Source organism: Cherax quadricarinatus, chromosome 4 (genome assembly GCF_038502225.1).
Source record: "Cherax quadricarinatus isolate ZL_2023a chromosome 4, ASM3850222v1, whole genome shotgun sequence".
Taxonomy (NCBI): Eukaryota; Metazoa; Arthropoda; class Malacostraca; order Decapoda; family Parastacidae; genus Cherax; species Cherax quadricarinatus.
Genome location: NC_091295.1, coordinates 28,092,999 through 28,117,115, shown reverse-complemented (window position 1 = coordinate 28,117,115; position 24,117 = coordinate 28,092,999). Strand labels below are relative to the sequence as shown.

At 37.4% G+C, this 24,117-nt stretch overlaps 1 protein-coding gene across 2 annotated transcripts in view; it reads left to right on the top strand.

Moving 5' to 3' along the window:
- Positions 1 to 20,147, top strand: part of colt (carnitine/acylcarnitine carrier protein colt, mitochondrial) — a 42,611-nt gene extending 22,464 nt beyond the window's left edge. Inside the window, exons 2-6 of one of the 2 annotated variants that reach the window (XM_053770803.2) lie at positions 1,088 to 1,202; positions 10,626 to 10,822; positions 13,687 to 13,807; positions 17,686 to 17,865; positions 19,286 to 20,147. In XM_053770803.2, coding sequence (XP_053626778.1) covers positions 1,088 to 1,202; positions 10,626 to 10,822; positions 13,687 to 13,807; positions 17,686 to 17,865; positions 19,286 to 19,473 — 801 coding nt within the window. In that variant the 3' untranslated portion in view covers positions 19,474 to 20,147. The remainder of the gene's footprint in view (positions 1 to 1,087; positions 1,203 to 10,625; positions 10,823 to 13,686; positions 13,808 to 17,685; positions 17,866 to 19,285) is intronic. The other variant, XM_053770802.2, reaches the window with a different exon arrangement.
- Positions 20,148 to 24,117: the final 3,970 nt, after the last annotated feature.

The following is a 24,117-nucleotide window of genomic DNA, read 5'->3' as shown; positions in this document are numbered from 1 at the left end:
ACATAACCAAACGTCAAATATATGTTAAAACATGCACATGTCATGGACATGTAAGTCACTACATGTCACATTATGTACATAAATCATCACATCAGATGTACGTTACCACATCACAGAAATGTAAGTTACACATACTTTCTTCCCTAAACACTCCTTTCCCTAAACATTCCCCCACCCCTCCCTCTGTTCCTACGCACACTTCATGAAATACGGTGAATAGGAAATCAGTCAAGAACACACAGTAACCTTGCTCTTGTACTGTATTGATGTTTATAAATAAAAATTGATTCCATCCGAAAAAAAAAACATTTTCCCCAAAGCTTATTTTATAAGTTAAATTCTATACAGTAGAAATTATTGCACTATAATAGTGTAATATATGTATTCACCAAATATGTCAGGATGCTGCAGGTTACTGCTTTCTCGGGAAATATGAGTTGGTATGCAGAGCACAGCGATGGATTACGGAGAGTGGTGACATACGCACCATCTATTAATTCTTTCCAGTAAAACTTAATGTTGCAATACCAGTACTCGTTTGGTCAATAAATGTTGTGCGTGGCTAGCAGTGAATGCCTCTCTCTGCCAAATGCATTGACTCTATGTTCCACCCATATATATTGTACTGTATTTTTATGTGGGCACAATAATAGAACATGTATCAATGTAAGCAGTCCGAGACTTTTTAACGTCTTGCTAGAAGATATAAGAAACATTGCTGGAACAAGTGTAGAAGTCGAGAGAGGTATACTGAGTAAACTTGACAATTTCCTCTACCGTGTGCCAGATCAGTCAGGTTGTGATGTGTATATGGGGCAGCAAGTTGCGAGCAGCAATAACCAGGACGACCACCAGGCACCAGAGTTGGAGAGTTCTAAAACACATTTGATGTGTCTTGTAATTTCTTTTTGACTTGTACTTTATTTCCTGTTTTAGTCTCTCTTAACACTTTATCAAATGGCAATACTGTACAGTACTTATATGAAAGGTCTGTATGACCCTTGTGGGTTTAGCTCTTAGTTTTGATTAGAATAATTATTAAGGTTATTTTAATATCAATATTACTGAGTTCTATCTTGTTTTGCAGGTTCGATTGCAAACTCAGCCCACTCCCCAGCCAGGTCAAAAGCCACTGTACACAGGAACATGGGACTGTGCTCTGAAAACTGTTCGAAACGAAAGTTTCTTTGGTCTTTACAAAGGTAATTTATGTGTTATTCATTATGTAAAACATACATATTGTGATAAAAAATATTCACAACTAGCAAATATGGGAAGGCTCCTCTTACAGCGTTTTGCCAATGCAGTGATTTTCAGTTATACCCATTCTTTATTTATTGAAACTTCCTACAGTAAATATGTTCATTATTCACTATAAGCTAATGATGAAAATATTTTATTGCAAATAATGTGTGTACTGTATATACATTTTTTTAAGCCTAACTCTGTTGTTTATTTAATATTAGTGTAGATGTGTTATCAAACTTTTATATGCATTTGAAAGGAAAAAAAAAGCTGTTTTAATTTAAAGCAATTTTTGCTTAACAGCAATAGCAAACTGCGGAACCTAATCTGCTGTTTAAGCAGAGCCCTCCTGTACACCATATAATAATACCACATTTGGATAGTTTATTTTACGTCTTAATATCCTGGAGTATACCTGGAGGGGGTGTTGGGGGTCAACGCCCTTATGGCCCGGTTTGTGACCAGGTCTCATGATGGATCAAGGCATGATTATCAAAGCTGTTACTGTTGGCTGCACATAAACCGTACAAACCACAACCTGGCTGATCATGTACTGGCTTTAGGTGCCTGTCTAAAGCCTTCTTGAAGACAGCCAGGGGTCTATTGGTAATGCCCCTTATGTGTGCTGGGAGGCAGTTGAACAGTCTTGGGCCCCTGACACTTAATGTGTTGTCTCTTATCATGCTAGTGGCACCCCTGCTTTTCATTAAGGGGGATGTTGCATTTTCTGCAGAGTCTTTTGCTTTCATAGGGAGTGATTTTCATGTGCAGATTTGGTACTAATCACTAGTATCACTCCCACCTGCATTCCAGAGAGTACAGGTCAAGGAACTTCAAATGTTCCCAGTAATTTAGGTGTTTTATCATACTTATGTGTGCCATGAAGGTTCTCTGTACATTTTCTAGGTCAGCAATTTCACATCCCTTGAAGGGTGCTGTTAGTGTGCTGCAATATTCCAGGTTCTCATTATCCATCCTGTCATTTTTCTAGCAGATGCGATTGATAGTGTTGTGCTCTGTGAAAGTGAGATCCTCTGACATTATCACTCCCAGGTCTTTTACATTAGTTTTTTGCTCTATTGTGTGGTTGGAATTTGTTTTATACTCTGATATAGTTTTAATTTCCTCACGTTTTCCATATTGGAGTAATTGAAATTTCTCATCATTGAAATTTGTATTGTTTTTTGTGGCCCATTTAAAAATTTGGTTGATGTCTGCCTGGAGTCTTGCAGTGTCTTCAATGGAGGACACTGTCATGCACATTTGGGTGTCATCTGCAAAGGAAGACATGGTGCTGTGGCTTACATCCTTGTCTATGCCAGATATGAGGATGAGGAACAGGATGGGAGTGAGTACTGTGCCTTGTGGAACAGAGCTTTTCACAGTAGTTGCCTCAGTCTTTACTCTGTTTACTAGTACTCTTTGTGTTTTATTTGTTAGGAAATTATAGATCCATCTACCAGCTTTTCCTGTTATTCCTTTATCATGCATTTTGTGCACTATTACACCATGGTCACACTTGTCAAAGGCTTTTGCATTTTGTTTGTCTTTTAGAGCATCCAGGACCTTGTCAGAGTGGTCTAGTAGTTGGGACAGGCAGGAGCAACCTGCTCTAAACCCATGTTGCCCTGGGTTGTATAAATGATGGGTATCTAGATGAGTGGCGATCTTGCTTCTTAGAAACCTTTCAAAGATTTTGATGATATGGGATGTTAGTGCTATCAGTCTGTAGTTCTTTGCTATTGCTTTACTGCCTCCTTCATGGCGTGGGGCTATGTCTGTTGTTTTTAGCAGCTGTGGGATGACCCCTGCATCCATGCTCCCTCTCCATAGAATGTTAAAAGCACATGATAGGGGTTTCTTGCAGTTCCACAGAGTTCCATGAGTCTGGGCCTGGGGCAGAGTGCATGGGCATGTCATTTATTGCCTTTTTTGAAGCCATTTGGCATTAGGATAATATCAGATAGGTTTGAATTCCCCAAATTCTGAATCTGACTCATAAAAAATTTGTTCAGGCCTTTGATTCCTAAAAACTGAGTCATATTGGGACTTGAGTAACTCGCTCATTTCCTTGCTGTCATCTGTGTAGGACTCATCTTGTATAAGTAGGGGCCCAATACTGAATGTTGTTTTAAACTTAGATTTGGCATATGAAAAGAAATATTTTGGGTTTCTTTCAATTTCACTTATGGCTTTTAGTTCTTCCCACATTTCTTGACTCCTGTAAGATTCCTTTAGCTTAAGTTTGATGTTTGCTATTTCTCTGACCAGTGCCTTCCTTCGTATTACAAATATATTGGGCTCTTTTAGCCGCTCTGTTATTCTTCACCTTCACCTGTATAGGATGCGCCTCTCTTTCTAGTTTACATCTTCTCTTCCTTTTCCTTAAAGGAATATGCCTTGAGCATACCTCGAGTGCCACAGAGTTAATTTTTTCTAGTCATAGGTTTGGATCTGTGTTGCTTAGGATATCTTCCCAGTTTATATCATTTAGGATCTGGTTGACTTGGTTCCTCTGTATGTTTTTGTTATTGAAGTTGAAATTGGTGAGGGCTCGCTCGTGACTGATCACATTTTGTTGGTCAGGGGCCCCACGCATACGTGTTGAACCTCTATTATTTTGTGATCTAAGTATATTGTTTTTGATATAGTAATGTTTCATATTAGATCATCATTGTTAGTGAAGATGAGGTCCAGTGTATTCTCCAATCTTGTTGGCTTTATTATTTGCTGGTTTAAGGTGAATTTGGTGCAGAAAATTTAAAAGCTCGTTTGTGTGTGCAAGTTTTCATCTGAGCTACTTCATGGGGTTATCTCTGCTACAGCATTATTTGCTACATTCCTCCATTTTAGATGTCTTAGGGGCAGGAGCTGGAAGATTTTCCAGACAGTGGTATATTTTCAAAAGCTACTTCTGGAATTGTTGGGAAGTTGCATCTGGAGGCTTGTATACAACCACAATGACCAGGTTTTGGTTCTTGATCTTTACTGCCAAAACATCAACAATATCATTTAAGATGTTTAGTAGTTCCGAGCATATCATTGACTCTGTGACGTACAGGCAAACCCCTCCCCCCTCCCCTTTTGCCTGTTCACTCTGTCACATCTGTATAGGTATAACCCGGGATCCATATTTCATTGTCAGAGTGAACCTATATGTGGGTCTCTGTGAAAACTGCGAACATTGTGTTTGACTCTGTAAGCAGTCCACGGATGAAAGGCATTTTGTTATTCGTTGATGGCTTTAGACCCTGTATATCTGCAAAGATAAATGTCGTTGTATTGATGGTGTGTAGGGGGTCTCTTTTTTCTTGGCACTAATATCTGTTGTTTTGGAGTGGAGGCTATTGACTGTGATTCCGCTCCAGAAGTGATCTGAGTTGGTGTACGATTTCTGTCATTTCCTGCCAGCTTTTTTTCCTAACTGGCTCTAAAAACCTCTCTGGAGTGGTTGTGGTTATCCAGGTTTTCCCATGGTCTGGATGTTCTGTATCATCTTGTTCCCTTTAGGTGGTGTGCCTGACAATATAAGTTATAGCACTGTCTTTCCTGAACTGAAGAGTGACACATTTCAGGGTGGAAAAACTTACAGGAAAAAAGGTTGTATTCTCCTGTTGTCATATGGGCACGACATTTTCTGGGATGGTCAAAGTTGCATGTCCCATCTGTTTTTCCAGATATTCCATGCCTGCAGATACCTAAGACATAGGTTTGATTTCTGTTTGCTTTGGTTTTTCGTGGCTGGATTCCCTACTGGTGCATGTTTTTCTGTCTCCTTACTCTCTTCAGCACTTGTACTAACAATGGTGCCTTCACCATTATTTTCTGGTATTTTATCTTCACTATTTCTTGGGGCATCCCCTTGTTTACCGTCTCCAGTGGTATTGCTAGTTTGCAACTTTGGGGTTTGCATGTCCTTGTCTATACCTGTTGCCCCAGCACTAGAGCTCCTGTCTTCCTCTGGGCCACCAACTTTTATTTCTGTATTCTTACAAGTACTGTCTGCCAGGACAACATCTGCACCAGGAGTGATAACACCATCTGGCCCAGTCTTTTTATTTTCCCATTTGTTATAGAATGCTGTCAGGTTTTCTATTAAGGTGGTTTTGATGTTTCTGTCTTTTAATACCAATGTGATTTTTTTTTCCCACAGTTGGTTCTCATTTGGGCATGCCCAAAAACACTTCCCAGATTTAATGTCTGCACAAAATGCATGGGACCATTTCCCGCAGAAGTTGCACGTAATCCATGCAGAAGCCTGTTTGTTGCTGCATGCAGACTACACAGAGTTTCATGATGTAGTTTTTGGTTGCTATACTGTATATGGTACTAACCTCCTTAAAGTGTAGATCTATCTATTTGTATGTGTATCTGTTTCTATTTGTATGTGTATGTGTGTGGAATAATGTTACTGCTGCTGGCAGTAACTGTTGTTTGGGTGTTTGATCAGGGTGCCTAAAAACCCCGTCATCTTATGAATCCAGTCAGAGAATCACTTATTTTTCAACGAATCCATTTGGGTGTTAGAAACTCTGTCAGCTTTTGAATCTGGTCATTGTTCACTTATTTTTTTGAACGAATCCAGTCAGTGGATCACATTTTTATTTATTTAACAGAGTAATATGTGTTCAGTTTGATACACAAAGTATAACTTGTGTGTTGGAGAAACCAGTGACCTCTGGCAGCTCCTCCTGATGACGAACAGCCTGAGATGGTCCTTCCTGTATTTCACTGTGTTTTAATTTTCCTCACTTTATTCCTAACTACACCACACTAATTTTGTTTTTATTGTGTCACTGATTAGCTAAGGTGACTGGGGTAGAAAGTTATATTTCAATCTCTGCCAACTCTACACTGTTACAGTTTCATAATTCTACTCCTCTTATTTCCATAAGTTCCACCGGTGACCCCATAATATCTTATTGTTAAACTCCTAGATTTTCGTATTTCCAAAAATTTGTACAGTACTCTATTGTATCACTGGATTATATGTAGGGTAGCTTAGCAGAATGTAGGAAATTTTTAAACATATTGACTTGTGTAGCAGAATATTGCAATTGCTGGCAACTTTTTACACTGTTTACATCACCAGTTCAAACCACTAGGCAAAAAACTTCCCTCTAAATTTCTCCACATATATTGAGGTATCTTAGCTATACACTACTGTATCACTATCTTTTACAATATTGCACTATATATTATACTCTATTTTCAGGGCAGCTTTCTTTCTTCTCCCACAAAAGTTATTTTATGTTATTTATTTATTTACAAATGGCACACTTGTCTCCTCTCGGAATCTGGACAACTTTTTTCCTTATTATTGGCACAAAGATTCCTGTTATTTGCCAGCTGATTTTCCAGCACTGTAGAAATGTACAGTACTTTATAATTTCACTTGCACAGGTTTATGCTTCTATCATGTAAGAAAACTGTGATAATCCATGAAAAAGACAGAGCCCGTGGCTGTATGTTTCACAGCATCGTGGTGGAGGAGAGTCTGGAGCAAAGGCAAGAAGACTGGCGCTTTTTATAGGCGTCAGTGAATGGGAGGCGGGATTCCCCAGTGGAAGTAGGTCCTTCCCAAAGAGATGGGTTAGTTGCAGCAGCCGTGAAGAAGGTCTTGTAGATGTCCTCTGAACCAAGATTCCATGATGTTGCAGTGTCTGACAAGTTGTGCAAGAAAGGTATAAAATACCGACAATATGAAAGTTAAGACACATGTGCAACATCTGGATATCTTTATTGTAGTAGACGTTTCGCCATCCAGTGGCTTTATCAATACAGATTCTAGGACATAATAGGAAGACAGTAGAACTATATACAAAAGATGAGGTAATCAGTCCCTCGGCCTTGGAGTTAGTGTTCACAGCATCGTGGTGGAGGAGAGTCTGGAGCAAAGGCAAGAAGACTGGCGCTTTTTATAGGCGTCAGTGAATGGGAGGCGGGATTCCCCAGTGGAAGTAGGTCCTTCCCAAAGAAGGAATCTTGGTTCAAACATCTACAAGACCTTCTTCACGGCTGCTGCAACTAACCCATCTCTTTGGGAAGGACCTACTTCCACTGGGGAATCCCGCCTACCAGTGACTGCCCTCGTCTGCTGCCCGTCCCAGACGCCTATAAAAAGCGCCAGTCTTCTTGCCTTTGCTCCAGACTCTCCTCCACCACGATGCTGTGAACACTAACTCCAAGGCCGAGGGACTGATTACCTCATCTTTTGTATATAGTTCTACTGTCTTCCTATTATGTCCTAGAATCTGTATTGATAAAGCCACTGGATGGCGAAACGTCTACTACAATAAAGATATCCAGATGTTGCACATGTGTCTTAACTTTCATATTGTCGGTATTTTATACCTTTCTTGCACAACTTGTCAGACACTGCAACATCATGGAATCTTGGTTCAGAGGACATCTACAAGACCTTCTTCACGGCTGCTGCAACTAACCCATCTCTTTGGGAAGGACCTACTTCCACTGGGGAATCCCGCCTACCAGTGACTGCCCTCGTCTGCTGCCCGTCCCAATGCCTTATGCCTTATCCAGTGAGAGAAAAATTTTTATATTGTATAGTGTACAGACTTACAATAATATCAGATAAAAATGTATTTCTTCCTAAAGATTATTATGAGCAACTGATACTCACATTTGTTTATTAACCCTTTGACTGTTGAGACCCCAAATCCTGAAGTGTCTCTGTGTCACAAAATATTTGAAAAAAAAAAAAAAAATTTCTTATGAAATGATAGAGAATCTTTTCCCTATGATAATGACACCAAATGTATGAAATTTGATGGAAAATTTATGAAGTTAGCGATCTTGGCGATATATATGCATCAATGATTTCGCCCACTTTGAGCCCTATTTTCAGCCAATTCCATTGTTACAGTCAACCAACTCAAGAGCTCCATTTGTTCTATCAATTCAGTACAAGAAACCACCCATTTACCGATTTCAACTACCCAGTAAAGTGGTCAGAAATTGGCAGTTTGGCAAATTTCACACAAAAATAAAAAAGATGCCAATTTCAAAATAGGGTCCAGAATAAACAAAGCAGATATTCTTGGCACTAAAATAACATTTTCTCTGTTCATCAGTCATGTCTCCAGGCCCCTCTTATATTACTCTTGCTTTCTATTTTGAATTTTTATTCACACAAAAAATAGAAGATTTACTGTTATGCAGGCTACTGCATTATTGTAATAATTGTATAAATAATGTCAGCCCATTCATGATTGCGTATTAGACTGGGCAGTTGGACACGTATTGGACGGTGACGTCATTTGTTTACTCTTGAACATCAGCAAAAATCTAACAATTCCACTACTTTGAGCTCAATTTCAAGGTCCTTTTCATCGTGAAACCAATCAAAATCATCTCTATTTCTGTAATATATCCTCCATTCTATCAAATGAGACCAAGAAAACGAGAATACAACCATAAATGCCATACGAAAATATACCTCAAAGTCAGCATTTTAATCCCAAAACACGGTCGGAGTTTTTTTTTTTCTCATGCACTGCATTCTGCAGGATTTTTTTATACTGCACACACTGACCACACAGACCCCATTCTCTCACATGTGGGCCTACCAGCTTTCTCTCACTTGATTTGAAGCCACTAGAATCTTGGTGTATTAATTCGTCAAAAACACTGGCTCGTAAGATGTATATATGTACATGTATACGACACCGGCAGTCAGAGGGTTAGAGTATTTTCATTTTATTGAGGTTACATTACTTCATCCAAATATTTGCAGTAAGTGATAGCCAAACTAATATTCATTAGTACAGACCTCTTCACAAAAACTAAATTGTATGCCTGCTGGGACAGGAATTCATTACTGTGCTTCTGTATAATAATACATACATGCCTATAAGATGTGAAGCTATAGATATACAGTACTGAGTTGTTTGTGAAGAGGTATGCATTAGAATGATTAGATTAACCTTGAAGTGCTCTTGCTCTTAAAACTTTAATACTGTATGCCATTATTCATAAAATTTGTGATGATTTAGTTAATAATATGATTATAATGAGAGACAGGACCTCATTAAATGAGTTTACCACATCAGTACCACAGTTTTGTAACTGTAAACTCTTATCAGTAGTTACTATGATTCTATTTATCTTCTGTGATGGATCAGTAGAAAACCATTGAAAATAGAAGAAGCTATATAGCTACCAGAATGTGAGATTGAAAGTCCAGTTACAAGTGCATGATTGAGCTTCAATTACAGATACTGAAAGTATTAGCATAAAAAGAGATACTGGCAAGAATATACAGTAATTGTAGCCACTGTTAACACCTCAGCTCTACAGAGGCTCTCATTTATACTTACAGCACACAGTGTCTGCAATTAATACTGTAGAAAGCAAAGGCTACAGTATGAAGTTCTTAGGGACACCTTCACACAAAAGTTAGTGTGTGTGTGATTTGTAGACAAACATGGCAAATAAGTGACAAAATAAGATGTAAATATAAATCCTGCTCTGTCTATGAAATATTTTAAACAAAGGCTACTGTTGTCATGTGAATGATGTTTTTGAAAATGGTGGAATGAGACAGAGAATATTGTTTGCCTCAAAGATTGCATCATTCTCCCCCCCCCCGCCCAAAAAAAAAAAAAAAATCCCCACAAAACCATACTATAATTACAACTTTTGTCATTTGCAGGATCATATCCATAATGGGCTCTTGAATAGTGTATGGTGGGCTCACCAACCTGCAACAGTAGAGCAAGATCGTTGTGGAATAATAGTAGTCAACCTCAAGTTTTCTCACTATTTCTCATATTTTCAGTAGAAGAGCATGAGAAATGCTTCATAATAGATTGTTTAACCCTCTGACTGTCCAAACGTAGATCTATGTTTGCATGCGTAGCGCTCCGCCCTTGATTTTCTCCATAAGAAAGAATTAAAAAAAAACGTAGATCTACGTTCAGAGCGCTACGTGAGCAAACATAGACCTACGTTTGGACAGTTTAAGGGTTAACTGAAGGAACATAATATATATGTAGAGATTTTGTGCTTGGGCAGTGAGAGAACATTGAAATAAAAATGTTATCCTGCTATAGAAAAATTAATTAGAAAAATGTATCTGAATTATTGTAACATTATGTAGAAAGTGTTTTGAGAAAATTTTGAATATTACTAGGGCATTTAAAATTTAAATTAATAAAGAAATCATTATGCCTTTATTTATGTGGATGAAAGTAAGTTGATCTGCTATATACAGTACAGTATTATGAGCTTCTCTGATCTCTATGATGTGTTGCTTTATTTTTTGCCAAAAAAGTTATGCTACTTTATCATATTGTCTTAATTGTTGCATATCACTAGTTATATTTCACCATTTCATGAAGTTCTTTGAACATTGCTAGGTATGGCTGCTCCATTGGTGGGGGTTACACCAATGTTTGCAGTGTGCTTCTTGGGTTTTGGAATTGGCAAAAAGTTACAACAGAAAACACCTGACCAAAAGCTAACAGCAGTTCAACTCTTCAATGCTGGCATGCTGTCAGGAGTGTTCACCACAGCTATCATGACACCTGGAGAAAGAGTCAAGTGCCTGTTGCAGGTGAGGGCCAATTATGTGTGGCTGGTTTTACAATGTTTTCTGCAATTGCACTCAAGCCTGGAAAGAGGCCTTCCAGGTTTTAGTGCTGCATGTTCCACTTGAGCTTAGCACTTTTTTATGAATAGAGTAAAAAATAATTTCCAAGTGACTGCCTTCTCAGTTAGGCTATTGTTACTAGCAAGGCTGTATAACCATCACAACCTTGCTAATCAGACACTGCTTTTATGAACCCATTTAGGTCCCTCTGGTAGATATCTTCCTTCATTGCAGCAATATTTCATAGGCCTATTGGCAGAAGGTTGAATAATTTTGGATTGCTGGATGTTTACCACACTTTTGCAATTGGGCTCTAGGCACCCTTACTTCTAATTAAGTGTAATCTCACACTTACCTAAACTCTTGCTACAGTATTATTTTTAGCTTCTTAATTAAGGAATTGACTACTGTGTAGGCAAAATGTTTTGGAATAAAGTTGCTTAACTGTTGCCTGTGTCTTACCTACCAACCTGTCGGTATTGTTTACCATTTTGATATTCACTCTGTCAGACACTGCAATACAATGGCATCTTGGTACAGAAGAGAAAACACCTTGGACAACTTTTTCAAGTGAGAATTGTTTGATCTGAGAGGAACGTGACCTCTCAGTGGCTACATTTTCTACTACTACTACTACTACTATGCACCACTGTCACTTGATCTTCAGATAGTTCCAGACTATGGAACAGAACTCTTCTCCAGGCTGAGGGACTGGCAACCTCAAATCTACGACTTCAAGGGTTGGTAGATAAGACACATAGGCAACATTTTGGCAACTTTATTCCGAAACATTTCGCCTACACAGTAGGCTTCTTCAGTCAAGAAGCAGAAGATACTTGAAGACGATGTAATCAGTCCATCACCCTTGAAGTTTTGAGGTGGCCAGTCCCTCAGTCTGGAGAAGAGTATTGTTCCATAGTCTGAAACAATATTGTTTCAGACTATGGAACAATACTCTTCTCCAGACTGAGGGACTGACCACCTCAAAACTTCAAGGGTGATGGACTGATTACATCGTCTTCAAGTATCTTCTGCTTCTATCAACTTTTCTGTACTTGAATGAAGAAGCCTACTGTGTAGGCGAAACGTTTCGGGATAAAGTTCCCTAAATGTTGCCTATGTGTCTTATCTACCAACTTGTCGGTATTGTACACCATTTGATAATCAGACTTCAAGGGTGATGGATTGATTACATCGTCTTCACATCTCTACCGTTTCTGCCTATTGTCTGTACTCGACTGAAGAAGCCTACTGTGTAGGCAAAACGTTTAGGAATAAAGTTGCCTAACTGTTGCCTATGTGTCTTGCCTACTAACCTGTCGGTATTGTATACCATTTTGATATTCACTCCATGTACAGATAATGAGATACATTTGTTTTCTCTTCCAGAGGGTACAGCTTGAGTGTTTTAAGGCAATTCCAGTAGATCAAATTCTTTAATGATTCTATATAAATATTATAGATTTTCCAGTTTGGATATCTTGCTTGTTTATAAAAAGATACCTACACAGCTGTTTATTTTTAACAAGACAAAGCACAGTTACCTAGAAGAGTATTGTTACTGATGTGTAGCTTTTACAGCAAAGTATTTTGAAAGTTCTTGTAATCAAACCTCAATTATTTTCCTGGCAAGGGGTATGTGATGCTTGGTAGCCAGCCACATGTAATATGAATATTCACTATGCAACATGCTAATGCATCTGGTAGATAGAAAAATAAAATTGAATTTTTATCCTTAACCCTTTATGTCCCCTCCTCCTTCCCCACTGAAAAAAGACATGAAAGCCCCTTTTGTCTCACAAATTAAAAAAAAAAGCTCATTCTTGTGGTGGTAATAAAAAAAATGAACAAAATCAGTTAAATACTTATTGAGATGTGAAGACAGAGTTGAAAGCCAGTGACCTATAATAATGGCAGCATTGGGTTGGGTTGCACACTGTCTCTTACAATATTTTACATAATTTTTATGACCATAGCACTGGAGATTCACAGTAATTTCCTGACATCTTCAAATGTTTGGTACCTAAGCATATTTTTTTGCTTGGAATATATTGCCTTTGAGTGAGATCAGAGACTGCAATTGCATGGTTCCAGAAGGAATAAAAGAACTTTGTAAACTTATTTTTTAGGTACATACATAAAAAACATATCTAATCTTGTATAACATATTGTTCCTCTTGGGGTTATGCTTGTCTGAAAAGTTGAGCATACATAGCAGGGATGAGATCAATGAATGCCAGGGTACAAACTGACTGGTATTAGGCAGTCTGTTGACTAGTATGATGCAATATTGTGCTTATACCTGTGTGGCATAAGCATGATTGTGGCGAAGAAGAGATACATCTGAATCATAGTTGTGTCTTTTCAGTTGTGAAGCTGTGGCTGTGCTGCAACATATGTTTGACTTTGTATGCTGGTAGTACCTGTTGGTTTGCATCACTATTATTTTCATTAGAACTGAGTTTTTAAACAGTACTAGGATACAGTAATACTAGATGGTTGCTACTGATGCATGCAGTTGAAAGCATTCTAACATTGTTTCCTGGCCTGAAAACACATATTCAAATCTCGGGTTTAACTTTGAGCACAGTCAAGCAGGTTGACATTGTTGAAGTAAGGATAGTTCATGATTTGAAGGAAAATCTACTATCAAGGAATGTAAATTTGTGTCTGCCACATTCAACCAGGTTGATAGTAAATAAACTTGACCAAAATTTATTGAGTTACTCATCAACGGTGAAGACAGTAGCAGATTTTCACAATGCATGTGTACCTGTTACAAAATTTCCTTCCTTGCAACCTATTTTTTTTTTTTTTGTATTTTTCAGGTTCAAGCATCCAGTTCGGGTCCAAAGGTGTATAAAGGTCCCATTGATGTAATGAAGGTGCTGTACAAAGAGGGTGGAATTCGAAGTATATATAAAGGCACCTGCGCCACTCTTTTACGAGGTATTGTGTATTTTAACTTTTGAATCATTTGTAGGCATTATTTTTAGTCTTCCGTAATTGAGGCTTAATGAAATACTGTGCACATCAAATATGCCTTCATACTGTGGTTGGAGATGTGCACATTGCACATTATTAGAACTTGGCCAAGAAAAGTATTGACAGAATTCTAAAATGCATACCCATACTTTCTGTCCTCCCTTTCTTTGGATCAGGCCTAGCTACTTCCTGTTCCCATGCACTGTATGATCATGTGGGTTTAGTGCATCATTATATTATAATATAGTAAGCAAGCAATCATATTAGTCATCTCAGACAATTGTATTTAACTGAAATATTCCTTCTCTCCAGAAAAAAAAATAATTTTTAAACATTTGTTGAAATATTTCTTGAGCCATTTATGCTGGCTTGTGTGTTCATCAAGAACAAATGCTTTTTCAAAATCTGTTACTATATACTAAGAGTTGCAGTACTAGGAACATGATAAATGAACTAAGATTTCTTGCATGTGCATAACATGTAGATGTAACTTCAATTATTGAAACATGGTTTTACTTAACCCTTTGACTGTTTTGGTCGTATATATATGTCATACGAGCCAGTGTTTCGGACGTATAAATACTCAATAATTCTAGCGGCTTTAAATCAAGCAGGAGAAAGCTGGTAGGCCCACATGTGAGAGAATGGGTCTGTGTCTGTGTGGTCAGTGTGCACCATATAAAAAAAAATCCTGCAGTACGCAGTGCATGAGAAAAAAAAACTCTTGACTTTTTTTTTGGATTAAAATGCCGACTTTGAGGTGTATTTTCGTATAGTGTTTATGGTTGTATTCTCGTTTTCAGAATGGAAGGCATATTACAGAAATAGAGATGATTTTGAGTAGTTTCACGATGAAAACGACCTTGAAATTGAGCTCAAATTAGCGGAAATGTTCGATTTTTACCGATGTTCAAGAGTAAGTAAATCACACCACACGTCCAATACACATCAACTGGGGAGTCTAATTTTCTTTCACTAATGCACTGATATTATTTATTCCATTTTTACAATAATGCAGTAGTCTGCATAACATTAAATCTTCTATTTTTTGTATGAATAAAAAATCAAAAGAGAAAGCAATAGTAATATAAGAGGGGCCTAGAGACGTGACTAATAAACAGAGGATATGCTATTTTAGTGCCAAGAATGTCTACATTGTTTATTCTGGACCTTATTTTGAAATTGGCATCCTTTAATTTGCATGAAATTGGCCAAATTGCCAATTTCTGACTACTTTATTGAGTAGTTCAAATCGGCAAATGGGCAGTTTCTTGTACTCAGTTGATAGAAAAAAATGGAGTTCTAAAGAAATAGCTATGAGTTTGGTCAACTGGAACAACGGAATTGGCCAAAATTAAGGTTCAAAGTAGGCGAAATCACCGATGCATGTATGTCGCCGAGACTGCTAACTTTGTGGGAGCATAATTCCGTGAGTTTTCGACCAAATTTAGTACTTTTGGTGTCATTACCATCGGGAAAAGATTCTCCTATCATTTCATGAGAAAATTTTTTTTTTTTTTTTTTTCCAAAAATTTTTTCGACATAGAATGACAGTTTCAGAAAGGGGCTTGCGACAGTCAAAGGGTTAATGAATCAGGATGTGCCTGCTGTATGTAGTATAAAAGGGTTAAATTATTTCAAATTGATAAAAAAAAGGAGGGAGGTAGGTGGACTAGCCCATTCTGAAAGAACTGACAGAATTACAGTATTATGGTTGCAGATTTCTGAAAGAAATGAAATCTGATCTGGATGCCTTGTGCTGTGTACTCTGATACTGATTTTGCCTGTGGTTGAGTAAGGAGATCCTCTTATGTACTGTTTCTGTGTACAAAGTTTTTCCTCTCACATTTCCTGGGCTCCCATCTCTGGTTTATACCCAGATTTTACCTCTTTCAAACAGCTGCCCCCTCCATTCAGGGTGCTAGTGGGATGATTCCAAGGTGGGGGTCATCCTTGTTCCCATAACCAAAAACTTCCTCTTGAAGTACTGTACTGTACTAGACCATACCAGGGCCTGTCAGAGGCTAGTAATAGATACGGATAAGTATGACATATTCCAAAATAAGGCCTCTGTGGGCCCCAACCACTGAAAGTCATTTATTATAACTCAAAAAAAAGAATATATATAATAAAAAGTACAAGATAAAAGGCTATTGAAAAGGTATTAGTGTTTGTATAAAAATTGATAAGTAATTGTGGATATAAGATGTACAGTATTAAAAAAATAATAAAATGAAAATTTGTTTTAAAGGAAGAAAATGCATTGTTAGGATAGCAGGTGTTAAACAGCATATTTAGTAAGTCTTGAATTATGATTTGAAGATTGGTGTGTTAGAATAAATATGCAAAGTTGGTGTAACAATGAAGGATAAAAATCTCTATACATGTATAGTGGAACCTCGGTACTCAAACAGCTCCATATTCGAACGATTTGGTACTTGAACGCTTTGTTCGGTAAAAAAACATCACTCGGTAGTCGACCGTTTGCTCGGCACTCGACCAAACAAACACGACCTGCCAGAACATGTGAGTCAGTCTCCCCGCAGTTGTCACTCAGTCCAAAACTCTGCTGAACTTCACTGTAAACTATTTCATGTTTCTTCGTATTTTTGGGTGTTTTTTATATTGTATAAATAAGTCACCATGGGGCCTAAGAAGATTAGTAATAACAGTCAACCAAAAAGAAAATTGGTTAGTGTGTGTTTGCCCTGATGTAAATACTGCCCCCGCCTCTCCATATAATATGCCTCTTATTAACTTCGGCATCTTTATTGTTCTTCTAGATTATCTATTGTGTTTCTGATATCAAGTTGGAATAAATATGATAGATAGATAACCTTTATATATTACTGGTATTAGCATAATAACGCAACATTGTATTCACGCCACTACTAGTATCCGGCTATCAAGACAACTCATCGTATACTGAATGCTCCTTCTGCTGGCCTCTTCCTCTCTCTCTCTCTCCTATAGCTCCTCCCACTTCATGCCCCTCTTATATTACATTTGCTTTCCATTTTGAATTTTTATTCACACAAAAAATAGAAGATTTACTGTTATGCAGACTATTGCATTATTGAAAAAATGGTATAAATAATATCAGCGCATTTGTGAAAGCATATTAGACCCACCAGTTGACGTGATTTGTTTACTCTTGAACATCAGCAAAAATCAAACATTTCTGCTATTTTGAGCTCAATTTCAAGGTACTTTTAGTCTGTAAACCATTCAAGATCATCTCTGTTTCTGTAATATATCTTTCATTCTATCAAATGAGACCAAGAAAACTAGAATACAATCATAAATACCAAACAAAAATACACCACAAAGTCGCTGTAAGTGTATTTTTGGGGGTCTGAAACGGATTAATCAAATTTACGTATTCCTTCAGGTAAAAATTTGTTTGATACTCAAACAGATCAGCACTCGAACAGCCTTCTGGAACGAATTAAGTTCGAGTACCAAGGTTCCACTGTATATATATAGAGCTGATTAGCTTAGTCCCTCTTCATCTGCTGTACATAGGATGGAATAAACAAGTAGCCTGTTATTGTATGTGCTGCAAAATGTGAAGCAGAGTACAGAAAATGGAATTAAGAGCGTAGTTAATAAATTTAAAAAATTGGTTGGATCATTTTTTTCAAGATTTATTAATTATTGTATTTTAATTACTATTTTTATAAGGTAGGAGAACCTACAAAATGAAGATTATTTTCTCAAAATATTGTATGCCCTTCATTGACATTTATTATTTTTAACACTCCTAGTTAACTGATTCCATAACCATAAAATGTCATTTATGTGCTGTATTATACAGATCTTTTTAACTAAAACCATTACAGATGTACCAGCATCTGGAATGTATTTCATGACATACGAGTGGCTCAAGAGAGCTCTGGCGCCTGAGGGTAAAGAAGGAGAGCTGAGCCCCATGCGAACCATTGTTGCTGGTGGATTTGCTGGCATGTTTAACTGGCTTGTGGCTATTGGGCCTGATGTTCTCAAGAGCAGACTGCAGACTGGTAAGTATTTGTACTGCATTACTCTGTTCAGCGAGAAAGAAGGAAGGCGAATCTATTCCTCCTACTGTTCACTCTCTTGACGTCTTCCAATTCTGACTGTTTGCCCTTTTTATGTCTTTAAAAACCTTTTATATGTCAACTTTTTTCTCCCTTACTTCCCACTTTACATTGTCATTCCACCAGTTACTCCTTCCCTCCTGCATCCATACTCCTATTCCCACAAACTTTTGTACCTATGTTTACCTATTTGTAGTTATAGAAGGAAAAGTATACTTATATTCCATCATAAAGGATCTCATTACACTGCATTTGTGTCTCTTTCCATCATGTTGGTATTTTATACGATTTCTCCAGTCTGCCAGACTGTGTCCTTTTATTTTTTTTTTTTTTTTATTATCACACCGGCCGATTCCCACCAAGGCAGGGTGGCCCGAAAAAGAAAAACTTTCACCATCATTCACTCCATCACTGTAGTTTTTTCTAAATTTACAATTGACTTCTCGTGGCCTCCCTGTTAAGTATGGCAAAAGACTTTTTTTTTTTTATCTAATTTTGCTAATTGTTTCATAATATTAATTAAATATGGTTATTTTGACTTCTTTATATTTTTTTTGTGCTGTATTTGTTTTTAATTGCTAAGAGCCAAGTGATCTCCCAAGTTAAAGCATTTTTCAAATCCTGAAACTTGTTTAATTCCTCTTTTCCTCTCTTTTCAACCAGGGCATTATCAGTATTATCTGGTTGCACTCTCTTTTCAGTTTGTATTTCTTAGGCCACAGATCTATTTTATTGAATGTCTTTTGACTGTTTCTATTTTTTTCTTAGGAGAGTAGGGACATATCACCAATGCATTTCCATTTTTTATCTAAAATATATTATGTACTAGTTTTTAGCATCTCACCATCCATATATCTGAGGGCTGTTTGAAAGTTTGCTAGAGTATTACAGTATAGGTTATGAGTTTTTCTTTACTGCATTTATGTGGTCTTCAAGATATGAACAGCCTTTCCTCATTTAGCATCATACTCATTTATCAATGACTAGGACTTAAGATAGGCTCTCTGACCAGAATGTATGCCTTTATAATGTATATTAGAGCTGATTTCCTCTATTCTGTTATTACAGTATACAGTACACTATAAACATTTAAAAATATACTAAAAACATTATAAATGGTTGAAGGGTGACATTAAAGCGATATCAAAGATGGTTGACATAAACCCACTACCATTATAGTATGCTTCTTGTTTAATGAGGAATTTGTTTACCAACACGGTATTAGGAATGGAGCTCCGTCGTTAAGTGAGGAGAGGCTGTATAAAATTTGGGTTTCTTTCTCTGTACAGTATTTTCCATATGAATAAGATCAGTACTGCATATGTGATTAATGTTTTCACATTCCTGTCTGTTTTACATCCAGCTCCTGAAGGCACCTATCCAAATGGAATCCGCAGTGTGTTTGTTGACATTATGCGCACAGAGGGTCCTCGAGCACTCTTCAAAGGAGCTGCACCAGTGATGATTCGAGCCTTCCCTGCCAATGCTGCCTGTTTCTTAGGATATGAAGTAGCTATAAAGTTCCTCAACTATATAGCTCCAGATCTTTAGAAGACTGCCATTAGCATGAAACATTTTAACAAAGCTTAGATTTACATTGCAATATAATTAATTATTGAGTTTTGAAGTGAGATGGTAAGGCATGTAGTACCATAAATACCAGTAATCCCCATGGATCTCTATTGAAAATTAAGTGGTGCCAGTTATACAGGTAATTCCTATTAAATTGTATTCATAGTTTGTAGTTGCCAGTTTTGCTAGATAATTAGAGTTCAGCACATGTGCTACAACTGGAGCTTAAATGATGAGAGGAAATTAAATGCATTGGAAAAAATAATAAGGCATGTTCCTGAAAAATTTGTAATGAGCAAATAACCACTGTCATATGTGATATTGTACTTGTCAATTTCCATGAGTAGCTATTAAATTAATTTGTAAATACACTGCCAGAATGTTGAATTATTTTTTATCTTTTGCTAATTGATTTAAAAGTAGTACCTTGTTTGGTTTATTGCTTATTTTTTATAATAATAGAAGTAAATTTGTAAGCATATTTATTAAAATGCAATACATTTTATATTGTAAAAATAGTGTTTTTACCTTGAGATTTTTTAATAAATACAAACTATGTACAGGGTAAGTTTTAATGTAAAGTAATTAAAAAATTACTTTTGGATTTTATTATATGTCTTGTTAAACCATACCCCCGGCCGGGATTGAACCCGCGGTCATAGAGTCTCAAAACTCCAGCCCGTCGCGTTAGCCACTAGACCAGCTAGCCACAATAAGATTCATCCAACTAGGTATATTTCTTATTGTGGCTAGCTGGTCTAGTGGCTAACACGACGGGCTGGAGTTTTGAGACTCTATGACCGCGGGTTCAATCCCGGCCGGGGGTATGGTTTGTTTGCAATCGTGTCATTACGATTTCTTAAGTCATATATCTTGTTGTGCCTCTAACATATGAGGCTTGGATCCTCTCAGGGAACCTTAGAGATGATCATTATTGCTACATTCAAGCTTGAATTTTTTTAAGCATTATTTTGTAAACAGCTTTATTTTTTTTCATATAATCATATAATATTTTTTCTAGCATTGTACTCCAAACTTGCATGTATAAATACTTTAAATGCATTCAGTAACTATCTTTTATAATACACCATTGTATTTTTGGTTATGCACTGTTAGCACTAATGCATGTATGTATTTTGTCACCCAAGGGAGTCAAATTGCAACATTGTCCCTCCATGAATGCCTTGTAGCTTTTTTGTTAATGTGGCACATACATTACATAAAGTTTTTTCCTCCCCAATGTTAAATATTTTGTAATGTAGCTAAATGGAGCATATATCTACACAGCTATATTTTTCATCACAAGAATATAAAATTACCTGCAGCTATGCAAACTTTAGTATACTCTCAAGTAATTCACTTTCATAGTGGTATGGTGTTGAGAATTTGTTTGTTAGGTAGCAGGAAAGTGTCTGAGGGCTTTCACTTTAGCAAAACTTTACCAAGTACAATTTTAGTATCGTGAAACTATTTGCATTGCCAGAGAATTTTTTTTTTTTTTCAACATGTCGGCCGTCTCCCACCATGGCAGGGTGGCCCAAAAAAGAGACACTTTCACCATCATTCATACATAATCACTGTCTTTGCAGAGGTGTCCAGATATGACAGTTTAGATGTCACTCCAAACAACCAATATCTCAAACCCCATTAAAGTGCAGGCATGGTACTTCTCACCTCCAGGACTCAAGTCCAGCTAGCCAGTTTCCCTGAATCCCTTCACAAAACATTACCCTGCTCACACTCCAACAGCTCGTCAGGTCCCAAAAACAATTAGTCTCCATTCACTCCTATCTAACACACTCACACATGCCTGCTGCATGTCCAGGTCTCTGGCATACTAAACCTCTTTTACTCCCTCTCTCCATCCTTTCCTAGGATGACCCTTACCCCTCCTCCCCTCCACTCTATTTTGTGCCACCCTCTTTAAATGACCAAACCACCTCAGTAACCCCTCTTCAGCCCTCTGAATAATACTTTTTGTAACTCCACACCTCCTAATTTCCACACTATGAATTCTCTTGCCAGAGATTGTCCTTGTTAAATCGCTTGCAAGAGGGACATGCTTAGCTGTAGATTTGAGTTGCTGCTGTTTAAAGCAGTTATTGACACTGCCGTTACATTAGTGAATCTTCTGCATACGATTTTTTTTTTAAATCACCAACCATCTTCCACTTAATAAGGGTGAACCCTCCAAAAAAGATAAACATTAACCATCAGTCATTCAATAGCTGTCTTGCCATCACTTCAATGGACCAAATGAACTGCAATATCCTCACCCTGCCAGAGTGCAAGCACCATACTTCCCACCTCCAGGGATCAATTCCTTTTAACCAGTTTCCCTTAGGTCCTTCATAAATATTACCTTGTTCACAATCCAAAAGCATGTCAGGCAATGAAAATCCACTTGCCTCCACTCACTCCGCTCTAACACTTGCACGTGCTTGCTGGGTGCTGAAGCCCTGAGCTCTCAAAACCTCCTTTACCCCTTCCCTCCAACATCACCTGGGATGATCCTTGCCCCTTCTTTTCACCCCAAATATATACAACCACATGGCCATCCTATTCCGATCCATCATCTCAGTCTCCAGACCACCTTAACACCCCCTCCTCAGCCCTCTGAATTATATGTTTAGTAACTGTACTCTGTCTTCTGAGGGTATCAAACAATTTAGATAAAGAAAAATTGGATATCACATTGGAGGGAGGGAGTATAGAACAAGTGAATGCTTTCAGATATTTGGGAGTTTGCTTGTCAGCAGATGGGTTTATGAAGGATGAGGTTAACCATAGAATTGATGAAGGAAAAAGAGTGAGTGGTGCATTGAGGTATCTGTGGAGACAAAAAATATTATCCTTGGAGGCAAAGAAGGAAATATACGAGAGTATAATGGTACCAACACTCTTATGTGGGTGTGAAGCACAGGTTGTAAATGCTGCAGCGAGGAGGCAGTGGAGATGTCCTGTCTAAGGGCAATGTGTGGTGTAAATATTATGCAGAGAATTCGTATTGTGGAAATTAGGAGGATTTGTGGAGTTACTAAAAGTAATAATCAGAGGGCTGAAGAGGGACTGTTGAGATAGTTTGGTCATTTAGAGAGAATGGAACAAAGTAGAATGACCTGGAGAGCGTATAAATCTGTCGGGGAAGTAAGGCGGGGTAGGGGTTGGCCCCAAATAGGTTGGCAGGCGGGGGGTAAAGGGGGCTTTGTAGGTGAGGGGCTTTGACTTCCAGCGTGTGTGAGCGTGTTAGATAGGAGTGAATGGAGACAAGTGGTTTTTGGGACCTGATGAGGTGTTGGAGTGTGAGCACGGTAATATTTTGTGAAGGGATTCAGGGAAACTGGTTAGCTGGACTTGAGTCCTGGAAATGGGAAGTACAATGCCTGCACTTTCAAGGAGGGGTTTGGGATATTGGCAGTTTGGAGGGACATCTGAACTGTTGTACCTGGCCACTTCTGCAAAGACAGTGATTATGTATGAGTGATGGTGAAAGTGTTGAATGATGATAAAAGTTTTTTCGTTCTTTTTGGGTTTTTCTTTCTTTTTGAGTCACCCTGCCTTGGTGGGAAACAGCCGATATTACACCTAAGTGTAAGCAGGAGTAGCAAGATATACCTGTCTTCCTTTACATACCCTCCAAAATTCATCCACCAGCTTTTGTAACTTCTCTTTAGAATCTTCTAAAAGAAAGATGTCATTGGCAAAGAGCAACTGTGACAACTCCTTTGTATCAGATCTACATCCTTTAATCAATGCTCTCTTACAAGTACACATTATGATAGTTAGTATCTTGAATATTTAGAGAAAGTAATGTATGTTCATAGTGATTTTGAGTAAAGGAAATGTGATTATATGAGTGAAAGGTAAAAAAAAAAAAAAGCATGAGCACACTTTTGAAAGGAAAAGCACACATGAATCAGGGGGACAAGGACAGGTAATACAGTGAATGTGTGAGAGAGAGGAAAATATGCATGATAATGAAAGTGGTGAATGCAAAATATATAAACATTATAAGGGTGAGATAAAAAGAATAGGAGCATGAATTTTTCTACATTGTTCTTTGGAGACTAATACAAAAGAGGAACATTATTCTGTATAGACCAGTATAATTATTTTTACTTGAATTTGTAACTGTCAGTGAGTGATTGAAAAGAGTTTTAGTAGTTTTTTTTTTTTAACATGTCAGCTGTAGTAGTTATATAGTAAATATTAGCAGGATTACTCAGCTTTTTATGTATTTTAGTTTTGTATATTCTGTGCCAAAAGCTTTTAATTGTAAAGTAGCATCCCAAGATACATTTACTGACCCATCCTCCATTTTGGTTGAATCATCACTCTTTGCACTTAAGGCATTTAGTGTAAGAACATTGCATATGCCATAAATTTAAAGTTTGTATGTTTTGACATTATTTGAATTTTCATACATCATTGTCATATAATTAATGCACCAACATAATGAAAAGAGAATAGATACATTTTTCCTAATATGTATACTATGTATGTAGATAACATCTTATTCATGTTTTTATTTTTAAAATTTTAATGTATGGATTTGAAGGCTCACTCATCATTAATTGTTCAACGGAAGACTTAAAAAAATAGCAGTAGCATAAATAGCACTGT